We start from the raw sequence: 21,826 nt of genomic DNA, 5'->3' as shown, positions 1-21,826 counted from the left end.
TTGATCAAGGCTCTGCTTGTTTGCAGTTTCTACATGGCATCTCAAATAGCTGTGGTGAAGTGCATCTGAAAGAACTCTTTTCATTATGTTGCTGTAGTCGCAATGTATTTGGCACTCAAAGGGAAGATAATGTGTGAAGTAATTAAAAACATACAGACCATGTATAGTAATATTTTAATTGAAATTATGTATTCCGTGACGAGGATTAAGCTTTACTTTAGAGCAAATTGTCATCTTAAGCTTCTCTGAGGGCTTCATTTTAAGTGAAAATGAGGGCAGGGGGAAAACTGGTGCCGCTTGGGATGAGAAGTGTCAAAGATGCACAAAGGTGTATTTCTGAGGAGGTCGTCTTTAGGTTCCCCTGTCTGTTAGTGTGCGGCTTCCTTGAGAACTCTGAAAACATCTTGACTCACTCTGAAGAAATCTAATCCGAAGTCCTTGAAAAAAATCTATTTGGAATATTTATAGAAAGCAGGCTTTTTTTACTTGACTTTATTTGTCACCCAGAGGGGCCTTGGGAACCAAGCTGTGCAGACTGATAGTACCTTTTCAGAGGATGTTTAATCAATGCAGTGCCTTTCCTGGCTGCAGTCTTCAAAGTAGAGAGAAGTCATGCTGTCTTGATTTATTCATTGAACTGTATGTATGTCCACTTTTTTTGTAACAAAAATATGTGATAGTGAAACAGAGTGATTTCTGCGTAGGTTGGCAGTAACTCAGGTAATTTCCATGTGGTAGGTAGTAGAAACTCTGGGGCTGAGATGCTCCTGGTAATAGGTCACGTGAGAACAAACACTGGAATCCAGTTACACTGAGCAGTAGGAGGAGTTGTTCTTTATTTGTAGCTTGCAAGTAAAAGAATTCTTAAGATTAATGAGACTAAGTAACTAAAGTGACTACAAGAGAAACAGTCTTTGGATGAGGTGCCTATGAGGGTGCCAAAGCTCAATGAAAGTCAGGTGCCCCTTTCCTTTTGGGTCAGGTGCTTTACCGATATACCTGCTATCAGTTCATTAGCAGGGGATCTTTTGCATGAGTGTCATGTGCTCGGTTTTTAGTCTTGTCCACTGGAGATAGTCTTGGTTGGAGCTTTCAGGAGCTTGCATCCAAGCTATCCACAAATTGAAATACATCACTTGGTGATTGTCTGCCATCTCCAGGAAGAGATGCTTCCTCTCAGCTGTTTAGTTTCTGTTCTTTCAGTTGGGCAAAATGGGCATATAATGCCCTTAAAGTTCTCCTCAAAGAATAGGTTGGATTTTAGTATCAAAATGTTCTAAAACCACGTCATCAGAATGTTCTGAAAGGACCGACTCAGTTTCTTTGCATGGCTCTGGAATGAACTAGAACTGGAGATATTATTGGACAGAAAACAACCATTTAACCAGACGAATTTTCAGGTGGAGCAGTTCGTTGTGCCGCTACACAAGCACTTGTTGACATAGCAGAAGGAACATGACTGGGCTGGCTGTGTGGAATGTCTTTTTTTTTTAACTTTATTTTTCCCGTAGCTATGCTGTTTATAAAGCATTTGTTTAAATACAGTTTTGTTGCAGACTCACTTCTACTACTGCAATGTCTAAATGGAAGTGTACAGCATTTAAAAAAAGGGGAGGGGGAAAAAGGTTTTCTAGTTGGCTGCTCAGGCAATCCAGCCGTGGAAAAATTACTGGGTAATTTTTGAGTTGGGGTGGGGGGAAACGATATAGTGACAGTAGCTGATTTAGTTAGCTCTGTAAGTGTGTAGATATTCTCAGTTCTGGTACTGTTTCCTTTTAAATGAGGATTGTATTTAGAGGGGAGGGAATAGCCTTCATTTTAAAAAGGACTTTTACAGGAAACTGCATGTTTTGCGTCTTCAGGGCTATTTTGAGAGCTGCAACATACATAGAAACAGGATAGCGGGTTTTGAAGTGAAAGCATATGCCAATCCTACGGTAGTTCGGTGTGAAATCCATCACGGTCAGACTGGAGGAATCTACGTTCATGAAAAAGGAAGAGGACAATTCATAGAGAACAAAATCTATGCAAACAATTTTGCAGGTGTTTGGATTACCTCAAACAGTGACCCAACAATAAGGTACCATTTTCCTCATTGACATTTGACTACTTACAATAGATTTGATGGGGATGGGAAAAGTGCAATTTTATCTCATTTATTTTTCATGAACTGGAAGCACTTCCGTATATGTAAAAATTAAATTGCTGTCTGTGCACAGTTGAACTGCATTTTTAATCTGCATCTATACTTGGAATTATGTATTTCTCAAAGTGACAGAACAGAAATTCTCTATTTTAAATCTGAATATTGTAAAGTCCTAGAGACTACGTACGTGTATGGAATTGTACAGCGTATGATCATAATTTCATGGTGCGGATACTTTTGTTTCTTAGGGGCAATGCAATTTTTAATGGGAATCAAGGTGGTGTGTATATCTTTGGTGATGGAAGAGGCCTTATTGAAGGAAATGACATTTACGGTAAGCTGATTTGCTTACGACGTCTTGAATTATGAGAAAAACCAGTGTGTAAGTTGTCCTAAATAACATTTTCGTTAACAGGTAATGCATTAGCAGGAATACAGATTCGAACAAACAGCTGTCCCATAGTTCGACACAACAAGATTCATGATGGTCAACATGGTGGGATTTATGTAGTAAGTATTGCTGACGACCAGGCATACAAACCTGGTTTCTGTTCACATAAATGCTGGAAAAGGGAACTTGGTGTGAAACGTTCGATTGTGCTCACAATGACTGGATTTCTTACATTATAAACTAGGTTAATTATAATAGGCTGAAGCTGCTGGTGGTATTTAAAAGATGAAGGGTTTTATGAATGTCACTAAATTATTTCTATTACAGAGTAAAAAATTTAAAATGGGCTAGATGACAGAATTTCACCATTTTTTGCTTAAAAGCTTTTTAAAGGCTTAGCTTTCATAGTGATTTGTCATTTTAAAAAAAGAAATCTGTTCAGCTTTTTTGGAGTGTAATGTGTTTACCACTAACCTCAGAGAATTGTTGGTTTGTGGGTTTGTTGTTTTTTCCTTCAGGATGATACACGTTGCAATTGCTGTACGGTTGTGTATTGTAAGAGTGAGGACTAAAGCTCAGTTTCCAGCTCGTGCAAGGGCTCTGCTAATTGACCTGAAAATAGCTGTCAGGTTCCCTTAAGCAGTGTCAGATTTTGATAAATACTTGTGTATCTTTCTGCCAAAAGTTACCTGAGGTTCAGCTAATGCAGCAAGCATGTAGCTTCATCTAGTCTTTCTGTAAATGGAACCAGAACAGCTTACCCTGACCGAGAGCACTGCTGCTTTACTTGAAAGCACAACCACGTGCTATTCACTGTAAGAGATGTGCCCGTTCTTTGTCAGCCTGGTGGTCAGGGCTGGGTGTAGCTTTAAGTGCCACATGCCACAGTGTGGCACTGCAGAGGCACCTCTTCTGCCAACAGCTAGCAGGCATTTGCAAGCACTACTGCAGAGCCTTGCATGCAGTGATTTACTTCCAGAGTGTTCTTTGTTTCATGGCAAACATTCAAAAATATGATGTACTGTTACTTAAAAAAAAAGAGTGAAAACAGGTGCTCAAATAGAACAGAATTGCTTTGCTGTAAAGAGGCCGCGTTGGGGAGGGGTGGGTACAGCCAGAAAAACAGTACTGGCAGTTAGCAGGTTCTCTCAACTCTTCAATTGTCTTGTGTTTAGCATGAAAAAGGACAAGGTGTGATTGAGGAAAACGAAGTTTACAGCAATACCTTGGCTGGAGTCTGGGTGACAACAGGGAGCACTCCGGTCTTGAGGAGAAACAGAATACACAGTGGGAAACAAGTGAGTTCTGCTCCGCGCTTACCAAGGGGCCGTAGAGAAGAAAGTTCATCAGTGTTGTTACACTTCATTACTCTGGAACTAATAAGTGAATTCTCAATGTGTTAGGTTGGAGTTTATTTTTATGACAATGGACATGGCGTGTTGGAAGACAATGACATCTATAATCACATGTACTCAGGGGTCCAGATAAGGTAAAATATATTCTGATTTTATGTCAGAAAACAGACCTAGCTTGTCTTGTGCTCCTCTTTTTAACTGTTCTTGCCACTTTGTTTCTGAAACTACCTTTTTAAAAAATGCAGTCTGTCTGAATATCCTCTGCTTCAAGGACGTTATTACTGATACTGCCGGGATACGGATTAGAGCGTGTGGCCCTTGAAGTGTCTAAAGCTGAAATGTGTCCATGTTTGGAAATGACTGTATCTTAGTAAGATTTTTCAGCAGTGAGATCTGGGGGGCACTTCTGTAGAGGTGTTTTAAACGTTTGGCCTTGGGAGATAGTAAACTGTTTGAAGTTACTTCTTCACTTACATTTCTCTCTAGAACTGGAAGCAACCCCAAAATTAGACGCAACAAGATCTGGGGTGGTCAGAATGGTGGTATTCTTGTCTACAATTCTGGTAGGTTTGTTTTTCATGTTTACCTGGAATTGTTTATGTACTGCAATATTATGTTTTCCCATTTATTATCCTTTTTGATTTTATTTTTTTCCACCCTTCCTTCAATTTTAGGGCTTGGATTTATAGAAGACAATGAAATTTTTGATAATGCAATGGCTGGTGTATGGATTAAAACAGACAGTAATCCTACACTAAGAAGAAACAAAATCCACGATGGAAGAGATGGAGGCATCTGTATATTTAATGGGGGAAGAGGTAGTTTTTTCCCTTACTGGCATACACTGAGTATTCCTGGATAAGAGTTTAACTTCAGATTAAGCAGTGTCCTTTTAAAAGTGCTCTTTAGAAACCTAGCTTTTGTTTTCTGAAGTAATAAAATAGTTAAAACAAACATACACAGAAGCTTTTTAGCCTTTAAGTACATCAGTAATATTGAAATCTGTGGCATGCAGAGAGGTTATTAATCTCCCTCAAGACGACTGTGAGATCTCAGCTTAGGACAGTCCTTTTATCCAGTCTGCTTTTGTAAGCTTCGCCGTTTGACTGAAGGACAGTATTGAATTCGAGTCACGTAGCCAAAATCATGCATCAGAACAGTTCGGGTTCTGCCAGTGTCAAAGATTTAGGGGGGAAAAAAGACAGATCTTTAAAGAATCTCTTGTATACTTGTAAATCAGAACCGGTCCTCTGCTGAAATCCCCTGACTGCCGTGTGTCCTGGTATCAGCTTCCGGTGTTTTTTAGATTATCACTTGCTGTAAGTGAGCTTTAATGTTAATTTAAGCATTTTAAAGTAATCCTGTAACAAAAATGCAACTTAGCTTTGCTTTGCCATCGTTTTAGAAGACAAGAACAGAAGAAAGGTTAGAAAAATTTGGAAAGTGGAAAGTCTTAGCGTTTCCTCAAAAATAAAATGGAGTTTTCTGTAACGGTGCATACGATCCCAAATTCTAGTCTGTATTCTGAAAAAATACATGGAGAATTACTTTAAACTGGTACCACTATTCTCAGTGCTATTGGTGGGTATTTCCCAAGTGAAAGGAATTAACAGGGTGACGATACATCAGATGTTCTGAAAATACTTCACAGAATGGTTACAGGAAAGGAAATGTTGACAAGCTCGAATGTCCTGTTTGCTGGTCTGTCGTAGGTCTTCTGGAAGAGAATGATATCTTCAGGAATGCGCAAGCCGGTGTTCTTATCAGCACCAACAGCCACCCTGTGCTACGGAAAAATCGAATATTCGATGGGTTTGCTGCAGGTTCGTGTTGTTTAAATTGAATTTTGAAGTGTTAGAGCTTAGAGTAAGCTCTTCACAAGGCTCAGTCTTGAGGTTTGTTTACCGCACAGTATTTAGACATTTTAACAGAAATTGGGATATCCTTCGGTGTATTCTAGAAATCATTTGAGAATTCAGAATTGTAGCTGGAGTATCTTTATAGCAGCCTCTGGAATTACTAGCATGCTGAGAAACCACACATAGTCTGCCTTCTCATTTTTCTGTGAAATACTTTATCATTTTATTTTAGAAGTAACTGATGAAGTTGTCTAGGATCTATTTATAGTTGATCTGCTGGATGCTGGTTTGAATATTTTATCACTGCTTTAAAACATGGGAAACAGCAAATATACACTTTAAAGAGAGAGGGATTTGGTCTCATGTTCAACTCACTCCACCAACTTGAAAGTTATTAAAAAGAGCATTTCTTACTCCAAAAGAGATGAAGAATGTTTTCATAGTGATTTTTGTGCCATTTACTGTTTAATGATTGCAGTTCCATACGTCTTGCATTCCATTCCATTCCAACTAAAATTGCATTCTTGAGTTTTCTCCCATCTTTCTTTCAGAAGCAAGTTTTCTGAGAAGAGCCTCTAAAGGTGTTGTTTCAGTGTGGTGGGGGGGAAGGATAGGTTGCTGTCAAGAGCAGCCCTGGACAAATGACTTGGAAGAGACGGGTTACTGATAAAAGCTAAGACTTAAAGAAATGAATTTTAGGTGCCCATCTTGAGAACTTTTTTTAACAGATATTTTAAAAAGGGTAAGGTATGTGCACAAGAACTTTAAAATATGCAAAAAGGTGACAACTTTAAGCACACAAAAATTACATAATCCTTGAAAACACATGTGATTGTAGTACCGTTTTATTATCAGGTAACCTAGTAGCATGTTTTTGCTACCAGAATTCATGCGTCCCAGCTTGCAGCTCTTTGAAAGGACTCCAGAGAAGTGTTTGAACCTCAGGTTTATAGCTATTTACAGGGCAGTTTCTTAGCTATGTCATTTTCCTTTTTCCCTGCATTTATGGTGGTTTAAAAATGAAAAAACTGTGGACCACGAGAGATGTACAAATGCACAATCGCTAAGGATTTAACTTTCCCACTTTCTTTTCTCTTCTTTGTTCCCCTGACCCAATAAAGGTATTGAAATAACAAACCACGCAACTGCAACATTAGAGGGCAATCAGATTTTCAACAACCGCTTTGGAGGTTTATTTCTAGCATCTGGTGTCAATGTCACAATGAAAGGTGAGCCTGAGCCCTCGTTGGTTGTGCTTGTTCACTTTGCAATTTTTTATTTGGTGCTGGGATTTAGGTTTGTTGTACCACTTTTTGCTCAGGTTTGGTACCACCTTAAGCTGAGTTATAACCAAGAGTTTCAGCTGAAGGTCGTAAGCCAAGCTAAGCTACCTTAGATTTTTAGACAGCCAGACACTTTCAAAGGTAACTTAAGGTTACTAAAGATTATTAAGAGGACTAGGTCCTAAGGCTACTGAGGTGATTAAACCTCTGCTCGTCTCTCTTCTGTCCCAGAATTGTTACCGAACTTGTTACAAGTCTTTGGACCATCTCACATTCAAGTTCTAAGTTAGTATAATGGAAAGGCTTTGTCACATACCTGAAAACAAACGTCCAGTAAAAAAACATGCCTCGCTTGGCTTTTGGGATCTAAAAGCATGAATATTGCCAATACCAAATCATTTTTTTATAAAAAAGGAACAGTGTACATACTTAAAAGTGCCATGTGTAGTGGGAGAGTGAGCATAAGACAGGACGCTCTTAAGAGGAGACTGGAGTGATGGATTGAATGCCAAGACAGCTTCAGGAGGTTATTCGAGAAGAGAAGGGTGCAGTTTGCAGATTTTTACCTGTTTGGCTGTATCTTCTGTGCATTTTCCTGTATATTCTTTACACCATGTAGAACACGAGCTCTGGCTCCCTGCTCCTGAGCTTACTGACTGCGTCAGTTAGTGCTGTGATGCTACTAGGAGTGGACAAAACTAGTCTGAGGTGCACTTTGGGACTTGATAGAACATCTAGTAGCTGAATAACAGAGGGGATCATAAAACTCCCTCTGCCTTGGACACCTTTTAAATACTGGAGGTGGTCAGACCTAATTCCCGCTTCCATTGTGTTGGAAAGTGCCTTATTCTTCAACTCCCCCGAGGGAAAAGCTCTTCTTTTCTGCTTTTTCAGGGATGTGTAAAAGTCCTCATGTTAGACCAGAGGCTTTCAGACGTTGGAGTTTCAGACTCCTCAACAGAAAACACAAGCCCGATAGGAAGGCTTGTTTCTCTAAGCATTTATTCACAGACATGTCCACAAAGAGTATTTAAATGAAGGCTTGTCAGGTCTTTTGTGCAATGTGTGCAACGAACAAGTCTTTCTGGGGTGAGGAGTGCACTCTCTGGGCATCTGCCTTGTAATCGGACGTGGAGGATTTGATATGCTTAAATGCCAAAAGTAAAATACAGGCATAGAACTAACTGTTCCTATTGGGTTTAGCTCTTAAGAAAAGCTTCCCCCCTGCCCTCGCTTAACACCTCAAGAAAAAAAAGTCATTGATCCGAGTGTGATTAGTACTTGGTTGGTTGTTTGTTTTTGTCCCAACAGATAACAAAATAATGAACAATCAAGATGCCATAGAAAAAGCTGTCAGTAGAGGCCAGTGTTTATATAAGATTTCAAGTTACACCAGCTACCCGATGCATGACTTCTACAGGTAACAGGTTCTTCCCTGTCACCTACAGTAAGGTTTTCCAATACACACACTTTCTCTTCTAGCGTGACCCCTAAAACAGTTGCCATGTCTGGCAGCACACAGATGCGTGCTTTTCCTCAACTGCACAGGAGAGGATAAAATAAGTTCCCATCATGAATTAACTGTGGGCTTGAGGGAAATACACCGATTCTGTGAACCTGAGCCCCGGGATTACGCAGAACTGCTTTTTTTGAAACAAGCAACTGAAAGTGTGCCATGAAATCAAAGTTCGTGTAAAATTCTCGTCTTACAGTCCTGTGCACATCCTTTCTTTAGTGCTGTTCTGCTCCCACACCCTCCCTGAGCGCTTGACTCGGCTCAGCAGTTCTTGATTCATGCCTAACGTGATGTGTTCTACTTCAGATGTCACACCTGCAACACCACAGACCGTAATGCCATATGTGTGAACTGCATTAAGAAGTGCCACCAAGGACATGACGTAGAATTCATTAGACACGATAGGTATGTTTCAGACGAGTACGTTGAGCGATTTTGACACAGCAAGTAAAGCAGAAACTAAAGCGCTCTCTTTCTTCGCAGGTTTTTCTGTGACTGTGGTGCTGGAACACTGTCCAATCCCTGTACGCTTGCTGGAGAGCCTACACATGATACAGATACACTATATGACTCTGCTCCACCTATAGAATCTAACACATTGCAGCACAACTGAATTCCTTTCAGAAAGAAAGTCCTGCCATTCTAATATCATAACTGTTAAAACTTTTTTTTTGGAGGAAGTTATACTTGCCCATTTCTGCAGAAAGAGACTGTATTAAAGCGGATGTGTGAGGTGTTGACACTATGGAGCTCAACCTACCAAAAAAGAAAGTGGCAATATGTTGACTCAGGATAACAGAACTGGGCGTTTTAAGCATTACTGTGTAAACAAAGACTTTGAAGGGACAGAAGTGAAGAAAAATAAGCTGCAATTTTGTACAGATACCAACTTCCGAAAGCTGGTGTTTTTACAAGTAGCATTGACACGCAGTCCAATTTGCAGTAGTACTATTCTGTAGACAAGCAGCATTCTTTGTTGCTGCCTTTATGGACATGGGTACCAATTGCTTTTGTATCATGGTAAAAAATGTGAGCTAGCACTTCTGCATTTCTTTTGATTTTTTAACATTTATTCAGATTGAGAAATATGATTTTAATGCTTTAATAACATGTAGTTTGTTTCTAATTTCAAGCAAAAAATCTTATTGTACTTGAATGTGTCCTGTTTTGTTAGCACACCTAGACTTGCTGTAACTGTACTCATGTCCCAGTATGTACGTTCTTTCTATGAAAGAGAAAACACTAATCTTAAATTATATCCAGCAATTTTTCTGGTGTCCTCTGAAGTTAGAATAATCTCCTTCCCTGGCCCAGCAATAGTCTGTACTCAAACCACCCTAACAAAAAAAGCGAGTGTTTTAATGAGACTTCCTCGACTTTAATGCACTATAAAACAAAGTACCCATGTAACTAAGTTTTGTGAAAGAAATTTTACTATGTTTTAAAGTACACAGTAGAAAGTCTCCTCAAAACAGTCTTGTACTTTACTCTGTTCATAGTTTTTTTTGAACAGTCTGGACATTACTTACATAACCTGCTGGAAAATCACAGCAATTTCCTGCTCTAATGAAGCTGAGACAAGTATATATACAGCCCTATACAGTTTCATAGCTTTTTTCCATTTATGTGTATTGGTGACAGTGGGTAATCAACAGCCTGAAAGTGTATGCATGTACCATAACATCTAGACTTAATATATTGTGGAGTACTCAATAACCATTATGTAGAGGGTAGGTAAGAATTAAAGGGTTTAATTTCCTAGGAAAGACAATGGAAAAATGGTCATTTTTAAAAAATAAAGTTTATTAGATCATAACGTTGTCTGATACCACCTTTTTGAGAAACCGCCAGTACAAAACCACTTGTTGTTAAAGGTGACTGATCATAGCGGTAAGTTTCTGAACAGCATTTGCATCACTTGTTGCACCATCCACCAGCAGGCACAGATACCTAAGGGACAGGATTTAGAGTCAGCTTGACAGAACACTTAGGCAGAGCCTAAGCTGCTCATTACTGGCATGGATGACAGTAGGAGACACAGATGCCATTTTGTGTCTGGCGTAAGGGCTGCCAGGAGCCATCACTGCCTGCTGCAGAGGCAGCCACTGCAGGCTGCAGGACTGCTGTGCTGTCCCCTGGAGCACACCCAGGACTCGGCAGCAGCCGTCAGCACTGGGCTGATCCAGGCACTCCCACCCGTTTCAGTCGCAGCCAGTCCAGCACCCTAGAGACTGGCACAGGCACCCAGGGCTTAAAATACTGCATTACTCACCATACCTGCCCTCTTGTAGACAGGCTTCAGTAATTCCCACCTGCTTGCAAAGTACACTGGAAATGCACAAACACAGTTTTAACTGCCCCCTTTGCAGCTTGAAAATGGAGAACCAAGGCCTTACCGAAATATTCTCAGTGAAATGGTCGTTTTTTCAAACTGTTTTGCTTTTCTGTGCCCCTTCTGAATAACTTCCTCTGGAATATTAGCAAGTCTTGCTGCATTGAAGCCATAGCTCTTTGGACATGCTCCTTCAGTGAACTTATACAGGAACGTAATTGTTTCCTGGCTTGGATCTTCACTCTCATTTTCAACCATACATGCCTAGAAAGAGGAAGTTACAAGTCAGTGTATGTACTCCTTACCTACAGACTAATATAACAAATGCATGAAACATCACCTCCTCTTCTCAGGACACCTCTGTGACTCTGGGCAGAAGAGTGCAGAAAAGCATGACAACTGCCAGCCACGAGGGAAAATCCTGTCCCATGGTGCTCACGGCCTGTGCGTGACACTGGCACGTACCATGTGGCCGAGGCGCACAGCCGGGTTGTGCGAGTAATCCTCTACCAGAGAATGGTAGTGCGTGGAGAACAGAGTCCGACACCGGATTTTCTCCGCAAGTTCTTTCACCACTGCGCTCGCTATAGCCGTTCCGTCAAAAGTAGCTGTGCCTCTGCCTGGAGGAGAAATAGAAAAGCTTTGGCATGCTCAGGAACAGAAGTAGCAAAGTAAATTCAATCCATAGTTTACTTGCTGCTGAAGAGAGAGACCCCCCACTCCCTTCACTGTTCGAACAGAAGCAAAGATGCTTTCCTGAAGCTGAATGCCATGTGCTGTTGCCAGGTATCACTTCACATAGTTTGTTTTCCACCCTCCTTGCTGTGTTGAAAATTGACAGAGGGCAGCGAGAGCCACCTGAAGCAGAGAGAAGGGACCTGAGTATTTGCCCCATAACGATCACTCTCTCTTCTGCACCACAGAAGACATTTCAGCTCTCTTGAGACTTGCTACTGGCTTTCTCTAATTATGGAAAGCATGAAAACTCAGCTAGAAATAGGCTAATAATGATTGGAGGGTGGTGTATGAGTTCCCAGAGCTCCTAGGAAGTACATAGAGAATTACATCGATAGTGACCAGTTAGACGTGAGGAACTTAATGCTAAAACTGCCCCTGTTTGGAGCACTCGGTTGCCATTTAGACAGTACAACAGCCTTACAGCTAGTCTTTAATCACAGAACACCGGCTTGGAAGAGGCCTCAGGGACCATCTGGTCCAAACTTTGCTGGCCAAAGCATGGTCTGGACAAGGTGGCCTAACAGCCTGCCCAGCCAGATCTTAAAAGTGTCCAGCACCGGGGAATGCACCACTTCCCTGGGGAGACTATTCCAATGGCTGAGTATTCTCACAGAGAAAACTCTTCCTCATGCCCATTTGGAATCTACCCAGGAGTAACTTGTACCCGTTACCCCTTGTCTTTTTCTCGTAAAAAGGGAGCCTCCATCTTCTTGGGTTGAATTCCAATCTATTACAAAACAGACCAATTACCCAGTTCATCCATAAGAACAAGGGAGTGCTCTGTTGCATGCTGGAGAATGCTGGAAGTCTCGCTCAATTCAACAAAGAAGGTACTTTCACCTTTACAGGAAGCAACAAAAAAAAAAAAAGCACCATGAATTAGTCACAAGAACTGAAAGCCACAACTAGACTTCCATTTAATCAGCGTCGGTGAATCAAAACCGAAACCTGACAGCAAGCTGAAGGTGAACAAAAACATGAAGCTTTTTTCCCAGCTTGAAAACGGTGGGTCTCCATTTGCCAGAAAAAGCAGGTTTTGGTTGCTTAGGAGTGCAGGCCTGATCACAAGTACAATAGTTAATTCAGTGTTCGGCCACCTCACTGTCTGCTTTTAACAGCCTAAGTCATTGTTCCAGCTGGACAAAAAGAGGGGCACTGCCGGTACAAGGGGGGAAGAACCTTTTGCCCCTTCTTGCTCCGGACTGCACGAGGCAGGCGTAAGGTGTGTGGCTTTTCAGTGTGAAAAAGCAAGCAGAAAAATCTTAAAAAAGCCTCAGAGCCTACACTTACTGGTTGGGTTCTTGATATCATAAGGTAATGAATTAATCAGATAATTAAGTCTGTACTCATACGTACTGGAGCGAAGTATGACAGAAGAAACACACTGCTGATACGGACTTAATGTCTCACAGGAGATCCAGGAGCCCAGATAATGCAAGGCCTGAAATTTAGACCTGGAGTTGGCTTTTAGCAGATTACCAGCAGAAGGACACGACTTGCACGCGATAATTCCACGCGTGTAACGTCCAGATTTACCCGGGTTTTGTAGGTTTCATCCCAAGTAGTCACGTGCAGCAGCAATTAAAGTAATTTCAGATGTCAAAGCTAGTTCTGCCATGCGGCTTTCAGCCGCATGATGTGAAATGCTAAAACATTTGTGCACATAGCTGGAAAAGAACAGCTCTTAGACAAAAAGTTGAAAATGCTGCATTTTTCTAGACCACCTCTATCTTGCAGAAAGGACATCTTTTATTTCTACCATAAGCACTTGTTTCATTCTGAAGATTTGGTTTTGTACTGAAACTAAAAGCAGAACATAGCTGGGCAAAGAAAGCTTTAATAAAATTCTCTGGGTGCGAAGAAAAGCCTTGATTTGGAGAAGTGTAAATATTTTTTTTACTTAAGAACTCAGAATGATTCACTTCCAAATTCCTTATGTGCAACAAGTTCACCAGGCTTAACTCCTTTCATATTCACTGACCCACATTTTTCAGCAGAAAGATCACAGAAAATGTGTAAACGAGCTGTGATACTCCTCTCGCCACAAAAAATACTTTGTTTTTCTAGCCCCATGACACTTCACCTGTGACCACAAGCAGACTCTCCCATTCCCATCATGTCATCCTCTTCTCTCTTCCTCCCCATGGAAGAAAGAAAATACCCCTGGAACGGTGAACTCCAGCTTCCAAGAAACCAGATTTCAGGCGTTCTGATTGGAACAAGCATCCCCTAGTCCTTGCACGAAGGTACAAAAAACAGCTGCACAACAGCTGCCTGAACAAGTGGAACACAATCGAACAACTGCACGATATCCAAAAAGATATTCCTCAGACTTGCTCCCAGTTGGAAGGCAGCCTTTTAGTAGTAAAATTTGGTAAACAGTGCTCGTGTGTCTGTCAAAAATAAGGGAGGCCAACCAAACAAGTCAAGTGTAACTAAAATCCTGCTTCTACTCTGAACAACGAGAGAAATCAGGCGCCCGGCTCTCCCTGCGTAATCAACGCACCTTCCCTTCCCAACTTGCCCCTCAAAGCGGGAAAAGAAGCTCGGTGGCAAAAGCACTTTTGACGCCCGGCTTGCAGAAACTCACCTGACATAATTCTGTCTGAGGCGCCGAGCCTTGTAAATACCCTGTCAGTTGGCGTGAGCCTGCAGACTTGGGCGGGTACGTAGCATCCCAGTTGAGCCATTATAACCAGGAGACCAGCCTGCACAACAAACGGGAGAACATTTACACCGGTACTATGTGCTTGGAGCTTCAGCTCCACACAGAGGCTAGAGTACACACAGATTCCGACTGTTTTAACAGCTCCAGGCTGCAGCACTGTGATCTCAGGTAGGACTAAACTCCTCCGAAAGACTTCCCAGCGCAGCACGTTAGCACAGCAGGCAGCGTCTGCAAAGCAAACTCCCTGCTGCCTTCCCCACTGCCACTGTATTCTCACCTTGCTCAGCCTGCAGACGTGTCTTCTACCAAATTATGCCACGTCCCGGATAAGGCTGCTTCAAAAATGTAAACGATACTCTATCACTTTTTCCCAACCACCTCTCATAAGAGAAATAAAACTAATTCCTCACTGAAAGAAAAAAACCTGCTGTCTGAACGTGGGCATTTTGTACCAGATTGTATTTTGTCTTCACAGTGCAGTTGCTGCACTGGGTGCACATCCTGAAAGCCACTGCTGGGACCTCCTCTGACGTGTGTAAACAGTCAAGCCACGTAATTTCTTTATGCAAAACTCTGGATCTAGCGTGGAGAGTCAATCACCTGTCTCATGAGCGTAGATTTGCCACCCATGTTTGGGCCAGTTACTAACACACAGGAGGCTTCGCTACCACCATCTTCATCTTTGCTGCCTATCACGATGTCATTAGGAATAAAATCATCCCCAAAGAAAGTTTTTGTAATGCATGGATGGCGGGAATTTCTAAGTTCCAAGAAGGGAGGAGCACTATCCTCAGGCAGCAGAATTACGGGTCGGCACAGCGGTCCATCACCGTCTTGACTGTAGTTAGCAAGGGACATCAAGACATCTGTAAGATGAAGAGAAATTCCAGTAAATCACGCTTTCACCTTTTAGTCATTGACTGCAAAGCGTTTACTCACTGAATAGCGTTTTTGTAAACACAATTTTTCCATTTCCATTCATTTTTCTCGTTAAGGAAAACACCCAAGAAGTATTCCAGAAGAACAAGGGGGGATATTTATAATGTCCTTCCTCATTCGTTCCAGATTTCTACTGATGTCAGATGAAAAATCCTCCCCTCTGGTTTTCAGTTTTGAAGTTTTTAAAACCCACTTCACTTCAAAAGTTATTTAACCTACATGTATAAAATACTATTTTCTTGCATTGGTTTCTAATTTGGAACAAGACAAGTAAAGAGGAAATTAGCGTCTCCGGCAGCGAATTACTTTAAGATGATAACACTGCTTGAAAGTTGCCGTGATAAATTTATATAAATAGTACAAAGCCCGTTGGCCTAGCAGAAAGCAGCTGCACAGCCTCCCTCAGCTAGCCTCGCTCTGAGGGTCTAAAAGCTGATCACCTACAAAATGAGATTGCTGTGTGACTTTAGAGACTTGATGGACACGCATTACAGCTCAGCCCGACAGCTCAGCCTCCCTCTCTACTGAACATCAATTCCGCACTTGCCCTGGTGCTGGGGGGAAGCTCAAGTGGCTGCTTCCCAGCAATCCCAGCCCGCGCAGAAAATCCGTTCCTGGAGAACGCTGGCTGCCTGCCTGCCTGCCCTCCTCCTTCTCCCCAGCAGTATTCAGAGAATGCTTTCATTTTTCCCTGGAACAAAGACATCCCAGAGTGCCTCATGTCAGCAGAAAATGTACAGTGCAAGAGCGCACCAGTCCTGAGGCGGGGATACAGGAGACGGCGCTACCCCAGATTTCATCGTTTCCTATACAGCAGTGTAGGAACGAAGGAAGCCTCTTACCCAGCACCGCGATGCACTCCACGGCTGTCTGCCAGTCCTCGCCGTTTTGATCGAAGTTGTAAAACAAACGCCTCATACAGTCTTTTAGTGCTGCGTCTCTGCGGTCTTCAGCGTTAACCAGTGCAGCCAGCATCTTCTCGATCTCCTTGGTCCAGTAACGCTTATATCCCTTCCTGGTTGACTTCAGCTCGTATTCCTCAGGCAAATTACGGGATACTGCACTCTCCGGTATTTCCATTTGGAATCGGTTTTTGCCTGCCCCCCAATACAGCACGGATTTCAATCCGAGCAATTTGCGTTGCTTATCCAGGTACTTGTGAAGGTCTTCCTCAACAGCTTTAATATCCTCTAGCGCCTTATCGTAATCGGGGTCAAAACCCGCCTTTGGAGTAATCACTCCTGTCTTCCGAGCCTGGTTATGGTCGAAAGCAGTATCCCATCTTTTAAGCTCTGCACTCAAGTCTGGGAAGCGGCCCTCTGGATTTTTGGCTTTGCGGGTGACTAGCTGCTTCAGGACTTTAGATTTGAAGTCACCGGCAATTTCTTCCATGACATCGACAATTTCATTCATTACTTTAAACCCCTCCAGGGCAGACAAAAAGTCAGCAATTTTTTTTTTGCTGTATTTGATTTCTTCATAAAAGATGGCTCTGCTGTCAGGATGGTTCTGACTTTTCAGTGGCGATCCAATACTGTGAATTTTGCTGAGCAGCCTTTCAAGGTCAGGAAGTTTCTTCAGGTGCTCACTAACTTCAGACATTTTATCGGGCACTGCCAGAAGGTCCTCAACAGCATCTAAGCGATCGTTGATGGATTTAGGATTACAAAGCGGAGCGCAGAGCCACCGTTTCAGGAGTCGCTTCCCAAACGGTGTACAACAAGAATCAATCCTTTCCAACAACGTGCCTTCTGTGGTTCCATTGGTTCCGTTCTGCAGGACTTCCAAGTTCATAAGGGTGACTCCATCCAACACCATCCGCTGGTCAGTTCGGGCAAAGAAACTACTTGAACTCATAGTTTTTGCAGTATCAGTGTCCACAGGGACATACTCCTCAAAGTTTGCCAGCGATAACAGCTCCTGATCAATCAGACACTTCTTGAGATAGAAGACACACCCCCCAAGAGCTGACAAAGCCAATTCACCATTTTCACCAGGAGTTAATCCCAGCGAGTCACTCTCTGAAGTCAGAGATTTGATTACAGAGGGCAGAAAACATCCATTTTCAGAGTTCTGTTTCTCCTTGAAATATTCTTCCTCAAGAAGGACTTTTAGTGTTTTAGATGCATTCCAGAACTGGGAACCGGCGATCAGCCCTTCCTGAATGCAAGAAACAAGCGAGCCCTTCAGTATCTTCTGTGTGTCCACAGACAGGTTCCCCTTCTCGTACAGTACCTGCACAGGAGTGTAATGCGCTACCAAAGTCCTAAACCTCGAACGGTGCCGGTCATCTGAGAACTGGCCTACATAAAACTTCCCCACCGAGGTGTCGACAAAGCAGACCCCATAAACACGTTGTCCGGCGGAGTCTTCTTTTTCCTTAACACACAGAAGGTATTTGTTATGGTTCTCGGAGGGATCACAGTCCAGAATGCTGTACGTCTGAGTTCCTTTGGTGATGATTCTGCATATTTCTCGGCGTACAACCTTGTCAAATCTTGTTGGGTGGGCCATCGACTTGCAGCGCGTTTCCATCATTTCAGGAGTTTCTGTTTGCTCGACACGGGCCACCTTGTAGCCCTTCTGCACTAGAACATCAGAGAACCTGCCAAAGGCAGTTTCCGGAAAGCCCGAGTGGGCCCAAGAACCTTTCATGAAGATCAGGCCCAACTCATTAACGCCAGTGACTGCATCCATATGATACAACTCATAGAATTTCCCAACTTTGTAGAAAATCACAGCATCAAAGTTCTGACTTTTCAGCTGCCACCACCTCCGCATTCCTGGTGTACACTTGTTGAGATAGTCCTCGGGTACGTACAGAGTACGTGGGTCATAATCAGGGTCACCCTGCCGCTTCCTGTGGGCATCTTTCTTTTTCCCTTCCTGCAGCCAATCAAGCTTCTCATGTTCCCATGCTGCAAAGCCACTCGTGCCTCCGCCACAAGCATTTGCTTGAGATTCAAAACTTTCAGGTGCAGCAAATGATGTCAGCTTAGACTTGGCTTCCAAAGAAACTGTTACTGCTCTTTTGGGCGTTTCGGAATGCTCATTTTCGAGGCTACTCCTTTTAGCAGGCTTGTTTATCTCTCTCCTCTTTCGTTTAGAAGGGACTTTTACAGGACTTTCTTCAACACTCTCTGCGTCCGTCTCTATGTCAGTACATTCATTTTCATCCACCCCACTACTAGTTTCCTCACTGCTTGCCAGTTCCTTCGCATCAGGTTTGAACTCTGCATCAGAGTCATAGTGATCACTGTCAGAATCCAACACTCTTCTTCTTTTGGCTTTTACAGCACTTTCCCTGCTCGTTACTCGCTTCTTACTCTTCACATCCTCCTCACTGTTGCAGTCACCCTCCTCACTGTTGCAGTCATCACTGTTGCCTGATGCACTTTCACTCATCTGCTGGAAAAATACATTATTTTACCTATAAAATATTCTGGCTACAAGGTATCGCTGTGGCAAAAAGAAGCGCATGAACATGCAATAATGCAGTAGTTATGATGCTTCAAGCAGGAGACAGAGCCACAGCCAATTCCATTTACCTCCACAGAACTGAATTTTTTTTCTGGATAACAAACTGCTACCAGCCAGTGGCATAATTACTCCTCTTTGTACTCTTAATAGCCTTGTTCATTACTTCGCATAAGTGGAGCTGATGAACCAAACTCTTAAACTGGACAAAACGCATATGGTGTGTGAAATTCAGCACAAAGGAGAAACGCCTCCGTAACTGTGCTGACCTATGTCAGAAACGTGATTCGGTTTTGCAGCCTTTCAGTATCAGCCTATGTGAGTGTTGCCCGAGACTTTCTTTTTTTTTTTTGAGTTAACTACGCATTTCCACCTACAAACACACTACCTTATAGTAACCTTCAAGGTGATCACACACATCTAGCAGAATGAAAGGAAACTCCATTATTTGCCTTTTCAGCCTGAAACTTTAAGATCTCCAGCACCAGTGCAGAAGAAAAAGAGCAGTGGAGGGAGTGGAAGGAGTTCAAAGTGCCAGTGGCCACGGCACTGTTGCCATGAATATAACACAGTGCTTCGAGTGGCAGCTGTCCCTTGGGGCAACGTCACCCTGGAGACACAGAGATGAGCCATGCTGGCAGAGGAGGCAAGGAAAACCACTATCCCATGGAGAGCTTCCTCATACTTCCTCATTTCTTCGCAACAAAATCTATTCCAATGCAATTGGTGGTACTGCATAAAATTTGAATCACTCACCACAGAATGTGAATACAGTACGATAAAAGATCTCATTTACTTACCCCACCAACAGACTGGTGTTACCAGTACCAGAAACTGTAATTTAGTGCTACTCTATAAGAGGAGGGCAGGCTCCAAAAATCGAAGTTAATGCCCTAAGATGGATACTCAGAAGTTAGAAATTTCTACATTAGGCAAATTAAAACTTCAGATCGAACTTAGGGGAACTTGGAATATGAATAGCAGATAGAGAAGATAAAAAGATGCACCAGGAAAAAAAAAAAAGTACTTTACGAGTGAGAAAGTGGGTTTACTTAGGGAATGATCAATGAAGAGAGTTACAAAAGTGACTAACTCCTGAGGTCAGTCCTTACCATACATAACACCAAAGAGATACTAAACTTCTCTCTCAAACTAGAAAAGGTGAGAGACCAGCATATCACCTGACAATACAGAAGCAGTACAAAAAAACCAAAAAAAAACCCAAAACACAGATGGATACATACGTGTGCATGATTAGAGCAGATGAACTGTGGTTACTGCACCAGAAAGTTGCAGGACATGCCATGTTTAGTTCCAAGAGACACCATCTAAGTTTTAGGACAGTAAGTAAGAAAAATTTTACCTCCATTTCCTCCCCGTCCTCCTCCTCTGCGTCTGAAGGTTCACTGCATACTGCCAGTTCAAGCCGCTTAGCTTTATCTTTGCTCATTGCATCATCCGCCAGCACCATTGCTCTTTTAATTTCAGGCTTTATACTGTAAAACATACCTCCCCTCAGCGCCTCCCCGTCGGATGAACCTGTAAAACCACAAATGATTCGGCACAAACCAAAGTTACTCCAGTCCTTTAGTCAGTGTTCATGCTTCACTTTTAAGTGTATTCAGACAACTAGTATCATTACCTAACACTGTGTTGTTACCAGTCATTCCCACCGCGTCCCACCATCGCTCATTCAGCCTGAGAAGCTACCCCTGGAGAAAGTCTAAAGTCTCACCAATGAAACGCCTGCCTAGCACATGAACAGCTGAAGAGCCGCTTCTATTTCTGTAACTCATTACCGCATCCGAACACTTCTAAGCTAAGCTCTAAACACCCGCACACCAACTACTGCTGGCCGCTCAGACCGCTCCTGTAAGTGCAGCGAGGCGTCCAGGCCCGACACCAAGCTATTAGCCGGATTAGCTGATCATCCATCCTGCCGGCAGTGCACCCGGACACTGCGCCGTATCCAGCACAGCCTGCTAGGAATAACTGCACCATTCCTCATCCTCTTCCATAGCCTCTGAGCACCACAGTTCCCGCTTCCACTACCTCCACCTGAACACAGGAACAAAGCCCACCTACAGACTCATTTCCAGATGGGGTCCCCAAAGACACTGAGATTCATCTCGATGCCATGATTAAGAAATACATGGTCTATATAACATCTTATATATCCACCTTGGGGAAAGACAGAAGGGGGACATAAGAGGACACTGTAGATGAGGAAGGGCAATTCCTTTCTGTGCTGCCATGAGTTTAGCTGGCTGCAGATGACAGTAGCATCCGCCTGGACAGGTCCTTACACCCACTGTGGTAAATCCCTTCATACATTGAATTAATGGAAGCTTCAGCTCTGAGCTGGCAGCAGGCAAAAGGCAGCCGACGTGCAGGGGCCAGCTACCTCAGAAAAAGCCAAACAGAATTCCTTCACAGCCATTTCTCTGAGCTTGCAGTAGCCACGCGGGGGGTTACAAGTAGCTCTTCTACAGTGCAAGTGCAACACACTAACAAACCACATCTCCACGAATTCTGCAAATGCAGTGAGACACTGTCCTGGGTTCAACATGGAGGAACCGGATGCTCCCATGTTGTCCAGCTTTCTTCTTCCCAGAGAGCTGTGGTTCTCCCAGGCTTCTGGGAAGAAGGACTACGCCTCCGTGAATGAAGTCATAAAAGGGGGCGTGCGAGAAGTCTCGACGCCATTTTGCCAGCTTGCTTCTCCCCCTCTCTCTCTATCTGCCCTCCTCTCTATGTCGTCCGCGGCTCCTATCAGATATGCCGTGGAGGACTCCTGTAGTTTACGCCCTCGGACTGGAGAGACTGTTATCACGGAGAGAAAGACACGTCCAAGACCTGCTAGTGCCCTGAAGCAGTAAAAGACTCCTTCTGCAACATGGGTAGGACCTTCTCCGTTTACTGCCGATTCCTGGCGGGGGTGGTCTAATGAACTGTCTTGCCCTGATGGATGGACCCAGCGGTACCCCTTACTCCTGCGGCGGATGAAGCAGCCCCTACGCGCAGCGGAATCTAAGAGATATTCCCCCTAAGACGCAACTTGGCAGCCCGCGGAGACGCAGATGTGTACACGGGGGAGTCTGGAAGCAGTATCCTTGGCCGAA

The 21,826-nt window shown here is 43.1% G+C and overlaps 2 protein-coding genes across 3 annotated transcripts in view; one reads left to right on the top strand and one right to left on the bottom strand.

The window, feature by feature from the left end:
- FBXO11 (F-box protein 11) overlaps positions 1-10,366 on the top strand; it is a 39,502-nt gene extending 29,136 nt beyond the window's left edge. The window contains exons 11-22 of the mRNA XM_010134468.1: positions 1,863-2,080; positions 2,395-2,480; positions 2,562-2,656; positions 3,713-3,835; positions 3,941-4,026; positions 4,379-4,455; positions 4,567-4,710; positions 5,605-5,715; positions 6,873-6,980; positions 8,346-8,454; positions 8,857-8,955; positions 9,034-10,366. Of these exons, the coding sequence (XP_010132770.1) occupies positions 1,863-2,080; positions 2,395-2,480; positions 2,562-2,656; positions 3,713-3,835; positions 3,941-4,026; positions 4,379-4,455; positions 4,567-4,710; positions 5,605-5,715; positions 6,873-6,980; positions 8,346-8,454; positions 8,857-8,955; positions 9,034-9,163 (1,386 nt within the window). The 3' untranslated portion in view covers positions 9,164-10,366. The remainder of the gene's footprint in view (positions 1-1,862; positions 2,081-2,394; positions 2,481-2,561; positions 2,657-3,712; positions 3,836-3,940; positions 4,027-4,378; positions 4,456-4,566; positions 4,711-5,604; positions 5,716-6,872; positions 6,981-8,345; positions 8,455-8,856; positions 8,956-9,033) is intronic.
- Positions 10,367-10,418: 52 nt separating this feature from the next.
- The window catches only part of MSH6 (mutS homolog 6), a 13,316-nt gene continuing 1,908 nt past the window's right edge, over positions 10,419-21,826 (bottom strand). Inside the window, exons 2-9 of one of the 2 annotated variants that reach the window (XM_010134469.1) lie at positions 20,068-20,243; positions 16,070-18,635; positions 14,889-15,154; positions 14,211-14,328; positions 12,371-12,460; positions 11,348-11,502; positions 10,947-11,146; positions 10,419-10,500 (exon numbers count right to left, since the gene is read on the bottom strand). In XM_010134469.1, the coding sequence (XP_010132771.1) occupies positions 10,419-10,500; positions 10,947-11,146; positions 11,348-11,502; positions 12,371-12,460; positions 14,211-14,328; positions 14,889-15,154; positions 16,070-18,635; positions 20,068-20,243 (3,653 nt within the window). The remainder of the gene's footprint in view (positions 10,501-10,946; positions 11,147-11,347; positions 11,503-12,370; positions 12,461-14,210; positions 14,329-14,888; positions 15,155-16,069; positions 18,636-20,067; positions 20,244-21,826) is intronic. The other variant, XM_010134470.1, reaches the window with a different exon arrangement.

The sequence above is a fragment of the Buceros rhinoceros genome, unplaced genomic scaffold, assembly GCF_000710305.1.
Source record: "Buceros rhinoceros silvestris isolate BGI_N320 unplaced genomic scaffold, ASM71030v1 scaffold1594, whole genome shotgun sequence".
Lineage (NCBI taxonomy): Eukaryota > Metazoa > Chordata > Aves > Bucerotiformes > Bucerotidae > Buceros > Buceros rhinoceros.
The sequence above is the reverse complement of the archived record's forward strand: the minus strand, read 5'-3'. Positions and strand labels throughout refer to the sequence as shown.